The following is a 17,871-nucleotide window of genomic DNA, read 5'->3' as shown; positions in this document are numbered from 1 at the left end:
CTTTTAATACCATTTATGTGATGATGACTAAAAATATATATATCTCCAGCTTTCATCTCTCCCCTGAACAGAAGACCCCTGATTCCTATGCCTACCTGAAATCTCCCCTTAAATATCTAAAAGTCACCTCCAACTTCACATGTCCAAACCCATTAATGCCTGCCCCCTCCCACCCCCCAGTCTAGCACTTCTAGTTCGATAAATACATCACCACCTCATTACTCAAGCAAAAATTTAGGAGCCATCCTTGATTTCTCCTATTCCTTTTCCTTTCTTTCCCTCATTGTATATATGTTCTATGAAAGCACATTATTTTTGTTTTGCGATATTGTGACATAATAAGAAATATATATTTCATCTTCATCCCCATTTCTGGCACAGAGCTCCTAAAACTCTTGGAATTTCCTAATGATAATGGTGTTTTTTATTATATTAATGAAGTGACTTTTGGACTGTACCTAAGGATGGGGGCTGGCTGCCAGGAGAAACAACCATATGATTAGAGGGTTGGAACTTTCAGTCCCAACTCCCTGACTTCTGGGGAGGGGAGAGAGGCTGGTGGTTGAATCAATTGCCAGTGACCAATAATTTAATCAATCATGCCTATGTAATGAAGTCTCCAAAAGAACTCAAAGGATGGGGTTCAGAGACTTTCTGGGTTGGTGAACACATGGAGATATAGGGAGAGTGATGACCCAGAAAGGGTGTGGAAGCTCTTTACCCCTTTCCCATACTTTGCCCTATGCATCTCTTCCATCTGACTGTTCCTGAGTTATATATTATTTTCTAATAAACTGGTAATCTAGAGAATAAAGTGTTTCTCCAAGTTCTGTGAACTGCCTAGAAAATTGGCCAAACCCAAGGAGGGACTGTTGGAACCTCCAATCTATAGCCAGTAGGTCAAAAGCACAGGTGACAGCATGGACATGTGACTGGCATCTGAAGTTGGGGGAGAGGGCCAGCCTTGCAGGACTGAACTCTTAACCTGTGGGATCTGACACTATCACCAGGTGGTGTCAGAGAATTGTTTGGTTGTGGGGAAAAACCCATACATTGGAATTGATATTGGTAGAATTTTCGTTTTGTTCATGACTATATCTCCAGAACCTGGCACATAATAGGTGCTAAATAAATACTTGCAATACTGAATAAATGTGTAATTGTCTATAGTTTTATCTCCATAAATGCATCATGGAATTTGTGTTTCCCAGATATGGGAAAATATAAGTCTGTTTCTGTTCTGCTTTATTTGTTCATTTGTTTTGTTTTTCAGATCCCACATATAAGTGAAATCATATGGTATTTGTCTTTCTCTGACTGATTTCACTTAGCATAATACTGTCTAGGTCCATTCATGTTGTCAAAAATGGCAAGATTTCATTCTTTTTTATGACTAATATTTCATATTCCGTTTTGTGTGTGTGTGTTTGTATGTGTGCGCACACACACACATTTTCTTTATCCATTCATCTGTTGGGCACTTAGGTTGCTTCCATATCTTGACTATTGTAAATAATGCTGCAATGAATATAAGGGTGCATATGTTTCTTCAAATTGGTGTTTGTGTTTTGGTTTTTGGTTTTCATTTTGTATAAATACCCAGATGTGGTATTGCTGGATCACATGGTAGTTCTATTCTTAATTTTTGAGGAATCTCCATTCCGTTTTCCATTGTGGCTGCACCACTTTACATTCCCACCAACGGTGTTTAAAAGTTCCCTTTTCTCATGGAACAAATAATCCTAAAATTTGTATGGAACCAGAAAAGACCCTGAATAGCCAGAGGAATGTTGAAAAAGAAAAACAAAGCTGGTGGCATCACAATTCTGGACTTCAAGCTCTATTACAAAGCTCTAATCATCAAGACAGTATGGTACTGGCACAAAAACAGACACATAGATCAATGGAACAGAATAGAGAACTCAGAAATGGACTCCCAACTCTATGGTCAACTAATCTTCGACAAAGCAGGAAAGAATATCCAATGGAAAAAAGACAGTCTCTTCAACAAATGGTGTTGGGAAAATTGGACAGCCACATGCAGAAGAATGAAACTGGACCATTTCCTTACACAGCACAAAAAAATAGACTCAAAATGGATGAAAGACCTAAATGTGAGACAAGAATCTAGCAACCTCTTTGACCTCAGCCGCAGCAACTTCTACCTAGACACACTGCCAAAGGCAAGGGAAGCAAGGGCAAAAATGAACTATTGGGACTTCATCAAGATAAAAAGCTTTTGCACAGCAAAGGAAACAATCAACAAAACCAAAAGACAACTGACAGAATGGGAGAAGATATTTGCAAATGACATATCAGATAAAGGGCTGGTATCCAAAATCTATAAAGAACTTATCAAACTCAACACACAAAGAACAAATGATCCAATCAAGAAATGGGCAGAAGACATGAACAGACTTTTCTGCAAAGAAGACATCCAAATGGCCAACAGACACATGAAAAAGTGCTCAACATCACTTGGCATCAGGGAAATCCAAATCAAAACCTCAATGAGATACCACCTCACACCAGTCAGAATGGCTAAAATTAACAAGTCAGGAAATGACAGATGTTGGTGAGGATGTGGAGAAAGGGGAACCCTCCTACACTGTTGGTGGGAATGCAAGCTGGTGCAGCCACTCTGGAAAACAATATGGAGGTTCCTCAAAAAGTTTAAAATAGAGCTACCCTATGACCCAGCAATTGCACTCCTGGGTACTTATCCCAAAGATACAAATGTAGTAATCTGAAGGGGCACCTGCACCCCAATGTTGATAGTAGCAATGTCCACAATAGCCAAACTATGGAAAGAGCCCAGATGTCTATCGACAGATGAATGGATAAAGAAGAGGTGGCATATATATATACAATGGAATATTATGCAGCCATCAAAAAATGAAATCTTGCCATTTCCAACGACGTGGATGGAACTAGAGGGTATTATGCTAAGCGAAACAAATCAATCAGAGAAAGACAATTATCATATGATCTCACTGATATGTGGAATTTGAGAAATAACGGCAGAGGATCATAGGGGAAGAGAGGAAAAAAATGAAACAAGATGAAACCAGAGAGGGAGACGAACCATCAGAGACTCTTAATTTCAGGAAACAAACTGAGGGTTGCTGGAGTGGTGGGGGGTGGGAGGGATGGGGTGGCTGGGTGATGGACATTAGGGAGGGCATGTGCTATGGTGAGCGCTGTGAATTGTGTAAGACTGATGAATCACAGACCTGTACCCTGAAACAAATAATACATTATATGTTAAAAAAAAAAAAAAAGAAGAAGATAGTAGGAAGGGAAAAATGAAGGGGGGGAAATCGGAGGGGGAGCTGAACCATGAGAGACTGACTCTGAGAAACAAACTGAGGGTTTTTGGGGGGGTGATGGGTATTATGGAGGGCACGTATTGCATGGAGCACTGGGTGTTATATGCAAACAATGAATCATGGAACATTACATCAAAAACTAATAATGTAATGTGTGGTGACTAACATAATAAAATAAAATTAAAAAAAAATAAAGCTTCTAGTATAACTAAGATGATGCCAACAGAACTCTGAGCAAGTTGTTTTCTTGAAGACTGTTAATACTGTTTATCCTATAAAGTCCAGTTTACTTACTATGCCCCCAGTTTGATTCCAAACTTCCTAGGGCCTAGAATAAGATACAGTGTAGGAGGCTTAACAACAGCAAGAAATATCTTAGAGCATAATGGTGAAGAGCATAAGCACTGCAGTCAGACATACCTAGGCTGGAGTCTTACACTTTCAAACTGTAGGATCTCAGGCAAGTTATAGAAGGCTTCTAAGCCTCAATTCCCTCATCAGGGATAATAATGGATATACAGATTTAATCATAAAAGTTCTTAGCACAATGCCTGGCACATAACACTCATTCAGTAAATGAGAAAGAGTTATTATCACAAGATTCCCATTGTCCATAAGAAAAGTTTATGTGTAGCTCAGAACACCTCCAGAGGTAATTTACCGTAACTCCAAAAATGTCCAGGTTTTACCAGTTCATGTAGAACATGGAGTCACATTAACAATATTCACCATGTTCTGCTGGTTCTTGGCCTTCTAGTTCATATGGAAACCCCACCCCTGCCAACTCTTCTCTCCCCTCCATCTACTTATGCAAATTCTCCAGTAGTGTCTGCATAAACAAGCCTTTTCCTTCCAGGTGATATCCGTATCATTCTTTCCTCTGGCCTCTTTGGTGATGTTTACAGTTAAGGGCTCCACCGCCTCCTAAAATGCACTGAGATTCCTCTCCACTATCTTCACATTTTCCTTAAAATGTTTTTAATTTTGGGCGCCTGGGTGGCTCAGTCAGTTAAGCGACTGCCTTCGGCTCAGGTCATGATCCCGGCGTCCTGGGATCGAGCCCCACATCGGGCTCCCTGCTCAGCGGGGAGTCTGCTTCTCCCTCTGACTCTATCCCCTCTCGTGCTCTCTCTCAAATAAATAAAATCTTTTAAAAAGTTTTTAATTTTGTTGGTTCTCCCTTTAGAAAAAGGGCACTGTACCGTATGTAACCTTTGGGGACTTATCCTTTCATTTAATATTGTGCTAAGATTCACCCATGTTGCACGTCATTGTGGCTCATTTATTTTGGCTGCTATACATTACCCACACTCTCCTGATGATGGGCACCTGGATACTTTCTAGGTTTAGGTTTTGCTATTGTGAAAGTACTACAAAGTATACTCTTCTTCATATGTGTAAGAGCTTCCCTTGGCCTACCCCTAGGAGTGGTATTGTAAGGTGTAAATGTTACATGTTACTTCATGTATTGTATTTTTTATATCTAATGTTTTCATTTTTTATGATCTCCTACTCCTGCTTCATTTTCCCTTATTTCTTTGAGCATATTTATTATGCTTATTTTAAATTCTTGGTGTGCTCATTCCACTAATTCTGCTTCAGAAATATGTTTATGTTATGTACTTAAAGGCTTGGAATACCATACAACTATTTATAGTGGTCATCTCTGAAGGATTGAGATTATGGGGGGAAAAAAAATCAGTTCAACTGACCTGGACAGCATTTCATTTTATTTTATTATATAAAATGTAGAAAGCCTTGACTAATAAAAAATAGGGAAGAGACTTAACAGAAACTTCAGAATCTTCTTAGGAAAGCAATGATTGCTGAAGGATACCTTTTGCTCAAGCCATGATGAGCAACTGTCTTCTTGGCAATTCACAGCAAAGTTCCAGAGACCATATAATCCCAGATTCCTCCCACTCACCCTTGAACCTTGGTCATAATTTAACTGGTTAGAATTTGAGGAAATATGAAAAGAACCAAAATAAGAACACTCTCCATGAAAGCCAAGCTCAACGACTGGTCCTCTTTTATTCTGCTGATGTAAGCTGAAGTTCCTGAAGAAGGCATATACTTCTATTCATTTCATTTTTTTGGCTTGGGGCTCTAGAATGGAGCTGGGCATCCCACCACCCTTCCTCCACTCACAGATATCTGCATAGTTGCATGTCCGGCACTTCCAAGCCTCCTCCACATCAACCCCTTGAGGCTCTCGGTGGCCCATCCAGTAGGCCATATAGTGCTGCACTTTGCCTTTCACCTCACTCTCTTCGAAGGCCACAATCTCTGTACCCAGCACAGTGGCAGTCTCTTGGTGGATGTACTCAATCTTCAGGATATCAATAACTGGAAGGTCAGACAGTGTTAGAGACAAGAAGACTAGCTCCATGAGGTCACCCAAGGACTTCACAGAGAAGCCTCCCTGCCGGGCATGCCTCAGCACTGAAGGTCCTAGCGGCTTGTCTGGACATAATTTTGTGTGGTGGATTAGGCTGGCACTGGTCACTTTCCCTTGAACCATGGCATCAAAGATGTATTTGTACAGGTTGACTTGAAAACAGTCTTTTTTTTTTCTGGGCTTCCAGAGGGAGCATAGGGCGCCTGCGTGTCTTAAGTTCAGCCAGTTCCAGTTCCCCCTTGGCTGTATAGTGCAGCTCATCAATTACTCCAACGAGCAGCACACCCTCCACTTCTCCAAACACTGGAAACTCTCTGATGCGTCCTTCTGACTGCAAGATAGGAATCATTGATAATATATTCAGAAACTTAACTGCCCAAGCATCTTCTTTAGTATTGATGGGGATAGTCACAAGATCATGAACTTCTAGTTCTCTAGCTAGGTGGATGCTGGCACCAGAGTCCAAAACAGCTGCCTTCTCAGGAGCCAAGAAACCAGGAAGCTCCTTCTCATATACCATTTGCTGTTCACACCAATCCTGAGTACACAGGTCAGTGACATACAAATATTTAAGGTGGAATCGCTCAATAGGTGATGAGACATCCAATTGTCTTTTCCACTTTGGTAAGCTGATGAGCTTGCCATCCTTCCCAGGGAGTTCAGAAGAAGGGCCAGGCTTGCTAAGTGAAGCACTTGACTCTTGAGTATCTTCCAGGTCCAGATACTCTAGAAACTCTGAGTCACTCAAGTCTGAGAACCCTGAGGCCTCTCCTGACACCTCTTCCCCAGTCTCTGCCATGGCACAAAGCCCTGCATATCCTGTTAAAGAAATGTATTATCCAAATAAAAAATTTCTCCAAAGCACTGTCAAATTCTAATAAGGTTAAAAGAATCATGACTATTTACATTCTTTAAAGTAGCCTATTTTTTAAATTTAAATTCAATTAGCCAACATACAGTACATCATTAGTTCCAGATGTAGTGTTAAATAATAGAAGCCTATCTATTTATGACCAATTAGTAATGTAACAGATTTGCCTTGGCCTCAATCTCTTCATTTAAAAGGAGATTGAGGTCAGGGGTGCCTGGGTGGCTCAGTCAGTTAAGCATCTGCCTTCGGCTCAGGTCATGATCCCAGGGTCCTAGGATCGAGCCCCACATCGGGCTCCCTGTTCAGCAGGAAGCCTGTTGCTCCCTCTCCCACTCTCCCTGCTTGTGTTCTCTCTCTCGCTCTCTCTCCGTCAAATAAATAAATAAAATCTTTAAAAAATAATAATAAAATAAAAGGAGATTGAGGTTTGCCTTTTCTGCTTCAAAATTCTCCTGACTTGGGGGCACCTGGGTGGCTCAGTTGGTTAAGCGACTGCCTTCGGCTCGGGTCATGATCCTGGAGTCCCGGGATCGAGTCCCACATTGGGCTCCTTGCTCAGCGAGGAGTCTGCTTCTCCCTCTGACCCTCCCCCCCTCATGCTCTCTCTCTCTCTCTCATTCTCTCTCTCTCAAATAAATAAATAAAATCTTAAAAAAGAAAATTCTCCTGACTTGCGACATTATTTCATTATTTTAAGTGAGTACAGATCTTTGTAAATGTTGGGGCAATGTTGGTAAAACCATGTCCACTTCTACAATTCCTTCGATACAAAGTCCTTGACTAGGAAAATAAAATTACAAACTGTTCCTTGAGAAAAATCAGCTCCATAATGACTGCTTTTAAATGTAGCTCTCAGGAACACAGTATGGCAAAATTCAAAGACTAACTATAAATAAATACAAATAGATCTGCTCACACACAAATTATTGGCATGAAGTAATGAGAGAGGATGTTCACAGCAACATGTGGAAATCAGTTGCTTTTTATATTTGAGATACATCAAGGAAATGGCAAAGAGGAAAAGCTCTTGGTGGGTTCTATTTTACCCATACGGGACTTTACAAATTACCCTCCTAACATTACAGAAATTGGTGTTTCCCACTAAGTTTATTTTTTCCTTCCAGAAGAAATTAGCTTATGATGGAAAATATCTGTCAATAAGCGTTATAAAATACCACTGTATTTGCTATAATAGTGAATATTTTATTGTGCAGTTATTGAGTGTCAGACACTGAGCCAAGTGCTTCACATCCAATACCTCACTACTCTACTGTGGGACAGGTACTCTTTTTAAAACTTTTACTGCAAGAAATTTCACATATACAGAGAAATAGAACAATGAACACCTATATACATACAATGTAGATAAACAACTGTTGATATGTTGTTGTATTTGCATCTTTCATGTGTGCATTTTTTTGGATTAGTTTGGCTATTTTAAAGTAAATTATAGATATCATAACATTTCAGGTATAAATGCTTCAGCATACATTTCTAGATAAGGACATTCTCCTACATTAACTACAATATTGTTATCACATCTAACAAAATTAATAATTCCCTGGGCGCCTGGGTGGCTCAGTTGGTTAAGCGACTGCCTTCGGCTCAGGTCATGATCCTGGAGTCCCTGGATCGAGTCCCGCATCGGGCTCCCTGCTCGGCAGGGAGCCTGCTTCTGCCTCTGACCCTCCCCCCTCTCATGTGCTCTCTCTCTCTCATTCTCTCTGTCTCAAATAAATAAATAAAATCTTTAAAAAAAAAAAATTAATAATTCCCTAATACTACCATCCATACTCAAATTTCCCAACTGCCCTAAAATGTTTTGGATAGCTTTTCTTTTTTTTTTTTTTAAAGATTTTATTTATTTATTTGACAGAGAGAGACACAGCCAGAGAGGGAACACAAGCAGGGGGAGGGGAGAGGGAGAAGCAGGCTTCCGCCGAGCGGGGAGCCTGATGCGGGGCTCGATCCCAGAACCCTGGGATCATGACCTGAGCCAAAGGCAGACGCTTAACGACTGAGCCACCCAGGCGCCCCTGGATAGCTTTTCTTTAAACCAGGGAACAAAGACCACATATTATGTTTGATTTGCTTTGTCTCTCAAACATTTTTAATCCTAAGAAACTAGGCAAATTATCCTGTAAAGATACTCTTCTTAAGCCTTCTTCCTAACCTCACATATCTAATCTAGCATAGAGACAAGACAAAACAAAACAAGGTTATGACCACTCCACCAGTATTTGACTTTGGGTGCCAGGAAAATAATCTGACACAGAATTTAAACTGATTGAGGTAACTTTGAGCCAAGTTTTCTCTTTGCTAATCTAATAAGCAATGAATAAATTGACTGCACCAACTCCCATATTAAAAGCTTAAGAATTGATACCTTGAAAATGGTATTAATATTAGTTACGGTTGTACCTAACTCATTTTTAAATACTCTAAGTGTCCCTAATGAAAGCAAACATAGATATAGCTGGAATAAAAGTTATTTGCAATGTAATACAATGTGAAGACTTCTGCTTATATCCTATAAAGTATAGGATATACTTTAATAGTAATAAAACACAGAAGCTACACATTTGTACAAAAGTGTCTTAAATTATAAGCGGTGCCTGGGTGGCTCAGTTGGTTAAGCGACTGCCTTCGGCTGGGGTCATGATCCTGGAGTCCTGGGATTGAGTCCTGAATCAGGCTCCCTGCTCAGTGGGGAGTCTGCTTCTCCCTCTGACCCTACCCCCTCTCATGCACTCTCTCTCTCTCAAATAAATAAATAAAATCTTTTTTTTAAAAAAGTGTCTTAAATTATAAATGTGCCTTAAATGATGACTGTTTCAAAATGAGTAATGTTAGTTGGACTATGAAGTCCCTGTAAGTTGGAGAGAATCTTTACCCTCTGTCAAGAAACTGAAGTTAAATGGCAATTAACATATATTGGGGTGTTCCCCCCCCCAAGTGGGAGGGCACTAAATCCAAATCAATGGACCTTGAAAAAAAATTTTTTTCCCAAATATTTAGACCTGGGCTGTCCAATATGTAGCCATCAGCCACATGTGGCTATTTAAATTAACTAAAATCAAATAAAATTTAAAACTCAATTTCTCTGTTGCATTAGGCACATTTCAAGTGCTCAATAGCTACATGTGGCTAGTGGGTAGTACATCATAAGGCAAAGATACAGAACATTTCCCTGACCACAGAAAGTTCTATTGGACAGTACTGTTTTAGATTAATTCATGTGTGAGTATTAACTCCCAAAGAGAGAGTAAGCTCTTGAGGTATGGACTTTGTACTTGTTTTACATACTGAGAATAGGGTAGCCCTGAACAGGTTAAGTGAAATGTTTTGCAGAGAAGACACAAAAAGGGGGCATTCTCTGTGGAATTATTCATCTAAAAGAAGAAAACAATACACTGATGATGGACAATTTAGACTCAGATGTATTGCCTGGACTTTCCTATGCAGAAAAAATTCAGGCAAGAGCATGATGCAGTACATTGTGTCCCTAATGCAAGTTTGTATCTTTCTAACATGAGATGATTTTACATGGCACAAAGGTCAACATTTTTAGATGTATCTCAGAATATAAAGCTATTAGAGTTTCCATCAAATGCATAATTTCATAGAGAGTGTTTCTTAGGACAAGTTTGGTTTTTAAATAAATGAAAGTAAAAAATTTAAAATATGACAATAACAATACAGGTAGTACATAGGAATGGCAACAATTATTAGGTGGTAAGTGAATGAAATAAAATATTCGGGAAATACCAGCAATACCTGCGTCAAGAGTCTGGGGTCCTATGGATCTAGATTCTAAACCTTATCCTGACTAGGTCAGTAGTATTTAGTAGGATGCTACTTGCCTCATGAGTATTCTTGGGCAAGTTTTTCCTTTTCCTGAAGCTACTGACACTTTAGAGTACTCCTTCCAACCCTACTTAGCTACCCAAAATAATGATAAAACATTATATACATACTAACATTCAACAAATGTGGATCTCCTCCCCCTTCCCAAGGAAGGCATGATAGTCTATCTATTCCCTCTGACAAATGAGATTAAACTTTAGGAGAGAGGAAACTTCTACTCCCCTGGGACTTGGCTGATCTTTCTCCTCACAAGGTAGTGCAGAATGCTAAAATGACACACGGCTAGGGGAGGAGAAAGGAGCTCTGAAAAACCAGGTCTGCATTGAGGAATCCAGATTAGCAACTCTGCGCCGTGCTGTGGCAAAACGGGGACTTTTGGTCCTTTCTCACCTGACCAGTCCCTCACATTGCAGCATATCATCCTCTCCGATCCCCTCGGCACAGGCTGTTGCCCATCCCAGATACTAGGTAACGCTTGCCCCTCTCCTGGATCAAATTCTCCATGACCTCTTCGTTTTCCCACACCCCGGATGTAGTTACTTAATCCAATCTTTGCTCCCTGCAAGCAAAAGAGTCAAAAATAACCAGAAGTCCCCCAGGAGTCCAAGATCAGTTCCCTCTTCCAGCCCCAAACCTCAGCCCAGGTGCTCAGCAGAGACTCAGGTGAGAGGCTTTTCTTTGATGGGTTCCTGCTGCCTGTGGGGCTGCCACGACCTTCACCCTCAACATCCTGACTTGTTCGGAGCAGCCCGGACTTCTGGGCTCCGAGAGCGCTCGCCTTCAGCAGGGACCTTTCCAAGAGCCCCAAACAACTGTCGGCCCAGGAATTCCACGTCTGCCCTAAAGTTTACTGAGCACTCCCCACCACGTCTTGGAGGAGCCGGAAATGACAGCAAGGGGTCGCCGGCCTCGGGAAGGGGTCCCAGTGGACCTCCGCAAAAAGTCCAGAAGCCACAGGAGCCTGGCCTGCGAGGGCAGACACGACGAGCCACTGCCCGGGGACCGCTCCCATTCGGGGGCCGCGGGGACAGCGGGGACAGACCCCTGCGCTCCACACCACAGCCCCTCAGCTCCCCACACCCATTCGCCGGCCTTGCCCTAACCTTGGCTACTCCTTCGAACCGCGGGCTCTTCCTGGCTCCGCCGCGGCCTCGGAAGTGCTGGCGGACGCTGCCCACCACCAGCAGGCGGAGCTTGGGCAGAGAGCAGCGGGGTTGGCACAGCCCCGGGTGGAAAGCACACCCAGAATGCTCAGCGGCCGCCCCAGGCCCGCCCCCTCCCAGAGGCCTCAGCAGCGCCGCCTGGTCCTCGCGAGTCCCGGGCCTGAGCGGACTCCCTTTCGCGGCGGGGAGAGGCGGCCGCTAAGGTGAGGGGTAGTGTGTTTGGGCAGGCCGTCCCCGCGCGCGCGGGCTGTGCGTGTGGCTTCATTCTGGACGGAACCGCGCTGTCGCCTGACCCGGAAGCTCTCACTGCGGCGGGGCTCCCGGCTAGCTGCAAGCCGGGGTCCGAGAGAGGTGTGGGCGCGGCCCTCTCCCGGCGGTGCACCGGCCTCTGTCCGTTCAGTGCTGCCGTCTTGGCTTTGTCTTTCTTGGATTCCGCACCACCTTGCTTCTCGCGCCGGCGTTCCCAGCTGAGAACAACCACGAACTCCCTTTGCAAAGATGCTGGCGCCCGTCTTTTAACCTTTATAAACACAGCTATATTCTGAAATAGAAGATAAAGGTCAATATTAAGTGTTGAAAAGATATGTCATCGTTAGATCAAAAACAGAAAAGCGAAAGTTCCTTTCCAAATACAGTCCCATGCCCCCTTCCGGAGGAAACACACTAGCCTGACTTTTAGGACAGTCCCTTCCTTGCTTTTCTTTACAGTTTTATCACATATGGGAAATTTATTTTATTTTATTTTATTTTTAAAAGATTTTATTTATTTGACAGAGAGAGACGCAGCGAGAGAGGGAACACAAGCAGAGGGAGCGGGAGAGGGAGAAGCAGGCTTCCCATGGAGCAGGGAGCCCGATGTGGGACTCGATCCCAGGACCGTGGGATCATGACCTGAGCCGAAGGCAGACGCTTAACGACTGAGCCACCCAGGCGCCCCGGGAAATTTATTTTACAATAAAGGTGGCATCACATAGCAACGGAGAAAAGGTGGTCTTTTCGATGAAGGTTCTGTGACGATAGGGTATCCTTATGAAAAAAATATATGAAATGAGACCTCTTACCTTACTTCCTCACAAAAATCAATTCCAGGAGTATTAAAGTCCTAATTGTGAAAAGCTAAACTAGAAAGCTTTTAGAATATAATACAGTAAACTATTGTTTGGACTTCAAAATAGGCAAAGATTTCTTAAAATACAGAATACTAGAAAGGACAGTTGGGGAAATTAAATGTGACTTGTATATTAGATAATAGTATCTATCAATTGTAAGTACCCTGGATGTGATAATGATTTTGTGGTTGTGTAGGAAAACGTCCTTGATCTTAGAAATATGAAAGTTGAGGACAATCTTTTTAATCAAGTGAAATGAGTAGGCATTGCTGGGTTGAGGCTGGAGAAGGTTTCTTCCTCCTCCCTAGTATAATCTTCTGTAGCCAAAATGTAACTTCCAAAGCCAGGAAAGCCTCTCCTCAACCCTTTCACACATGGACCTGTCTTCAAATGAAGTTTGCAGTGTAGGGTATGCTGCTGGGGGGAGTGAAGCAGGAGAGATTCCCAAGACAGTAGGATCATGTTCCCCAAGGCTTTCATTCTCAACACTGTGGGACTCAAATTTTGGGAAGTGATGCCCTTTCCCCAAAAGGCTATATCCTAAGAAGTGTGGGCATGTAAGGCCCATTCCGATACAAAACTCACTGATACAGTTCATCCATCTCCAGGGATATCTGTAACCATGGAAATACCGTTAGACTCAAATGATCTGCTTGCCTCTCTTTCCATCTTTCCTTCCTCTTTCAGAGCACGGGATTTGTACCTCTAACATCGCACTGATTACAGTCTATCATATAAGAGTCTATATGATAAAAGTGTTTCTCTGTATGATTACTCTCTAGAGCTGCACTGTCCAATGAAGTAACCACTAGCCACATGTGGTGCTCTTGAGCACTGGAAATGTGGCTAGTCCAAAAAGATCTACTCTAACTACAAAATACTAGATTTTGAAGACTTAGTACCAAAAAAAGAAGAATGAAAATAACACATAATTTTTATATTGATTACATGTTGAAATTATAATATTTTGGATATATTGGGTCAAATGAATATATTTTAAAGTTAATTTTACTTATTTTTATTATATTAATGTAGCTGCCAGAAAATTTTAAATTACCTATGTGGTCACATTTGTGTTGTGGCTCACTTGTATTTCTCTTGGACAGTGCTGCTCTAGGGCATCAGAGCCTAAGGGCAGGGAATTTATTTTGCTCATTTGTGTTCCTCACAGGTGCTAGAACAATTATTTTATTTATTTATTTTTTTAATTTTATTTATTTATTTGACAGAGAGAGACACAGTGAGAGAGGGAACACAAGCAGGGGGAGTGGGAGAGGGAGAAGCAGGCTTCCCGCGGAGCAGGGAGCCCGATGCGGGGCTCGATCCCAGGACCCTGGGATCATGACCTGAGCCAAAGGCAGATGCCCAATGACTGAGCCACCCAGGCGCCCCAGGTGCTAGAACAATTATTAACATAATTTTTATATGCTCAAGAGAAGCCCATTGGCAATATTCTGCATTTGAAAATCTTTTCTTCCACATATTAAGATCAGCCTCTCTTTAGCCAAACACCTATTTCTGGTAATTGAAAAGGGCATTGCTTGTTTGGAGAGAGCCAGAGAAAATGGCCCTGAGGGAGGGGGAAATGAGCTAAGGATGTCAGACTGTGCTAAGGATGTAAGACTGAGGCATGGCTCTTCTAAAAACAGTCAGCTTCAGATGTAGGACATTTGAAGCTTTGAATCAATTAGGGTTTATTCATTTATAAGAGATTGGAAACCCAGGTTTCTACAGCTTCAGGTGAGGCTTGATCCAGGGATCAAATAGTGTGACCAGAATTGAGTTTTCTATCTCCATTTCTTGGATCTTCTGTGTTTGCTCCATTTCTAAGCAGCCTCCCTCCTTTTCCACTGCCAGTAGCTTCCAGGAATATAGCCTTCCAGATTTGTGTCTAGTGGCAAAAAAAGGAAGTCTATTTCCCTGATACCTCAAAGACAAATCCAAAAATTGTCCCCTTAACCCTGATTAATCAAACTGGGGTTATAAGTTTGCCTTAGCCAGAGTCTTACAGAAAACAGAGCTTAGAGCAAAGATTAGATTTTTTTTTTTCTTTTTCTTTTTGGAAATGCAAACCTATAGTAGCAAGGATAAGAAAAGGAAGTAAAGCAAGCAACAACTTGAAGCAAATTGAAATCGTGCACTGTTGTATGGCTATTGCTTCATGTTAACCCCATGGTCTTACACACTGATTCCAGAGTGATATTATAAAATTAAAACCCCATGTTGTCAGTCTTTGATTTTAAAAATCTTGTACGATAAGGCCTATCTCGTTATTTAGTAAATTCAGCCAAAAATTCAAGTGTTCATCTGAGAAGGCATAAATTGTGTGTAGTATTCCCTGATGATGTGACACAAGTTTAATCTGGGAGGATAAGTAGGAGCTAACTGAACAAAGAAATTAGGCAGAACAAAGAAAATAGCACAGTTGAGGACCAGAAACCATGCAATATATTGAATGGAATATTTACAGGACTATAAGATCTTTATGACTGGAGCAAAGTCTGCTTGAGGGGAAATTTGGGAGCCACTGCCGGAAAAATAGGTAATGCTCTATGCCAAGTGTTCTGTATTAAGAAGAATACAGAAGATGAAGTTTATCTTCAAGTTATGAGAACCCATTGAGGGGTTTTAAGCAATGTGATTCAATTAGATTAAGTTTGATTAAATATGTGTTTTGGAATGATCACTCTAGCAGCAGTGGGGAGGATAGAAAAATGAGTCCAAGTCTGGAGGGGAGGCAGAACTCTGAGCAGGTGATACATTATGGCTGACATGCAAAATCTGGTAGAAAGACTGGACAGGGCAGTGGGCCGCCTGGAGGCAGTATCCCATGCCTCTGACATGCACTGTGGGTCTGGAGACAGTGCTCCGAGAGCAGGAGCCACTCCATATGTGCAAGTATTTGACTCGCTGCTTGCTGGTCCTGTGGCAGAGTACCTGAAGATCAGTAAAGAGATTGGGGGAGATGTGCAGAAACATGCGGGGATGGTCCACACAGGTCTGAAGTTGGAGCAACCTGTCTTGGTTACAGCTTCTCACTGCCAGGAGCCAACAGGCTTAATAAGCTTTCTGATTTGTTGGCACCCATCTCAGAGCAGATCCAAGAAGTGGTAACCTTCAGGGAGAACTGAGGCAGCAAGTTGTTCAATCACCTGTCAGCTGTCAGCAAAAGTATCCAGGCCCTGGGTTGAGTGGCTGTGGCTCCCAAGAGCCTGGTCCCTATGTGAAAGGAATGAATGATGCTGCCATGTTTTATACAAACCTAGTCCTCAAGGAGTACAAAGATGTTGATGAGAAGCATGCAGACTGCATCAAAGCTTATTTGAGTATATGGACAGAGCTACAGGCTTACATTAAGTTCTGTCCCACTGGACTGGCCTGGACCAAAACAGGGCCTGTGGCAGAACTAAGTGGATTGCCATCTGGCCCTTCTGCTGAATCAGGTCCCCCACCACCTCAACAGACCCTCCCCATAAAAGTCCCCACCATTTAGGCTCAGATGAGTCTGCTTCCCACTCAGCACTGTTTGCACAGATTAATTGGGGGGAGAGCATCACCCATGCCCTTAAACATGTATCTGATGACATGAAAACTCACAAGAACCCTGCCCTGAAGGCTCAGAGTGGTCCAGTATGAAGTGGCCCCAAACCATTCTCTGCACCTAAACCAGGAGTCAGTCCATCCCCCAAACCAACCACAAAGAAGGAGCCAGCTGTATTTGAACTGGAGGGCAAGAAGTGGAGAGTGGAAAATCAGGAGAATGTTTCCAGCCTGGTGATTGATGACACAGAGCTGAAACAGGTGGCTTACATATACAAGTGTGTGAACATGACATTGCAAATCAAGGGCAAAATTAACTCCATTACAGTAGATAACTAAGAAACTTGGTCTGGTGTTTGATGACATGGTAGGCATTATGGAGATAATCAATAGTAGGGATGTCAAAGTTCAGGTAATGGGTAAAGTGCCAGCCATTTTCATCGACAAAACAGATGGCTGCCACATTCCAAGCAAGAATTCCCTGGATTGCAAGATAGTTACTGCCAAACTTTCTTTTTTAAAAGATTTTATTTACTTGTTTGAGAAAAAGAGAGAATAAGCAGGGGATTGGGGTAGTGGGGGAGGGAGAAGCAGACTCCCCGCTGAGCAGGGAACCTGACTCTGGGCTCAATCCCTGGACCCCTAGGATCATGACCTGAGCTAAAGGCAGATGCTTAACTGACTGAGCCACCCAGGCACCCCAGTGCCAAATCTTCTGAGATGAATTTCCTCATTCCTGCAGAAGGCGGTGACTTTAGTAAATTCCCAGTCCCTGAGCAGTTCAAGACCCTATGGAATGGGCAGAAGTTGGTCACCACTGTGACGAAACTGCTGGATAAGCGAAGTGCCACTGGGTCCTTTGCCCTCTCCCTCACACCATGGGATAAATCTGTATCAAGACGGTTCTTTTCTAGATTTCCTCTACCTGTCTGCTCTTAAACTGCTTCTCTGCCCTGAGAAGCACAGCTACCTGCCTTCACTGAAATATACCTCAGGCTGAGATTTGGGGCAGGAGAGCAGGTCAGTTGATCTGCAGGAAGGTGCGGCTTTTCCCTATTGGCTCAACCACACCGCCAGTCCATTCTTAAGGAGCCGCACACCAGGACTGGTGTGTTTAAGCTTTCAGCCTTTGTGGGCTATTTGACCAACAAACAACCTTTTGGGAAGAATAAAGCAGTCCCCAAGGATTAACAGATCAGAATGTTCACACAAGTTCATCTTTTTCTAAAAATGAGCATGAAGTTAGCAGAGGCTGGTGTGATTCTAGCTGATTCTTCTAACCAAACTAATTTTTCACTGTTGACAAGTGAGGCAGGGGTTGCACCGGACCAAAGGCTGAAACTTGGCCAGCTAGCATTCCAAGCAAAATTGTTTCCCGTAAGCATTCCTTTCATTCTGCGTTCCGTCCTGGGTCTGCCTGAACCTGCGAGAGTAGGTTCTCCTGTGTGAGCGGCTGCGGCAGTGCCCTGCACCCAGGCCAGTTTAAGGAGTCTTGGCCCCTTCCTTTCACTGGGATCCCTGCCCAGCACCTTCCTATAGAGACGACTTAAAACAAGAAAAAAAAAAAAAAAGGAAAACACACCATTCCAAG

At 42.6% G+C, this 17,871-nt stretch overlaps 1 protein-coding gene and 1 pseudogene across 1 annotated transcript; one reads left to right on the top strand and one right to left on the bottom strand.

Moving 5' to 3' along the window:
- Positions 1 to 5,046: 5,046 nt before the first annotated feature.
- Positions 5,047 to 11,023, bottom strand: EXO5 (exonuclease 5). The gene is given in 3 exon segments (XM_021684237.1): positions 5,047 to 5,904; positions 5,906 to 6,549; positions 10,859 to 11,023. Coding segments are annotated over 3 exon segments (1,167 nt in total). The 5' UTR covers positions 10,890 to 11,023; the 3' UTR covers positions 5,047 to 5,412.
- Positions 11,024 to 15,486: 4,463 nt separating this feature from the next.
- On the top strand, positions 15,487 to 17,219 carry LOC110575424 (annotated as a pseudogene).
- The last annotated feature ends 652 nt before the right edge of the window (positions 17,220 to 17,871 follow it).

This window comes from Neomonachus schauinslandi, chromosome 4, assembly GCF_002201575.2.
Source record: "Neomonachus schauinslandi chromosome 4, ASM220157v2, whole genome shotgun sequence".
Taxonomy (NCBI): Eukaryota; Metazoa; Chordata; class Mammalia; order Carnivora; family Phocidae; genus Neomonachus; species Neomonachus schauinslandi.
Note: the sequence above shows the minus strand (reverse complement) of the source record. Positions and strands in the feature narration are given on the sequence as shown.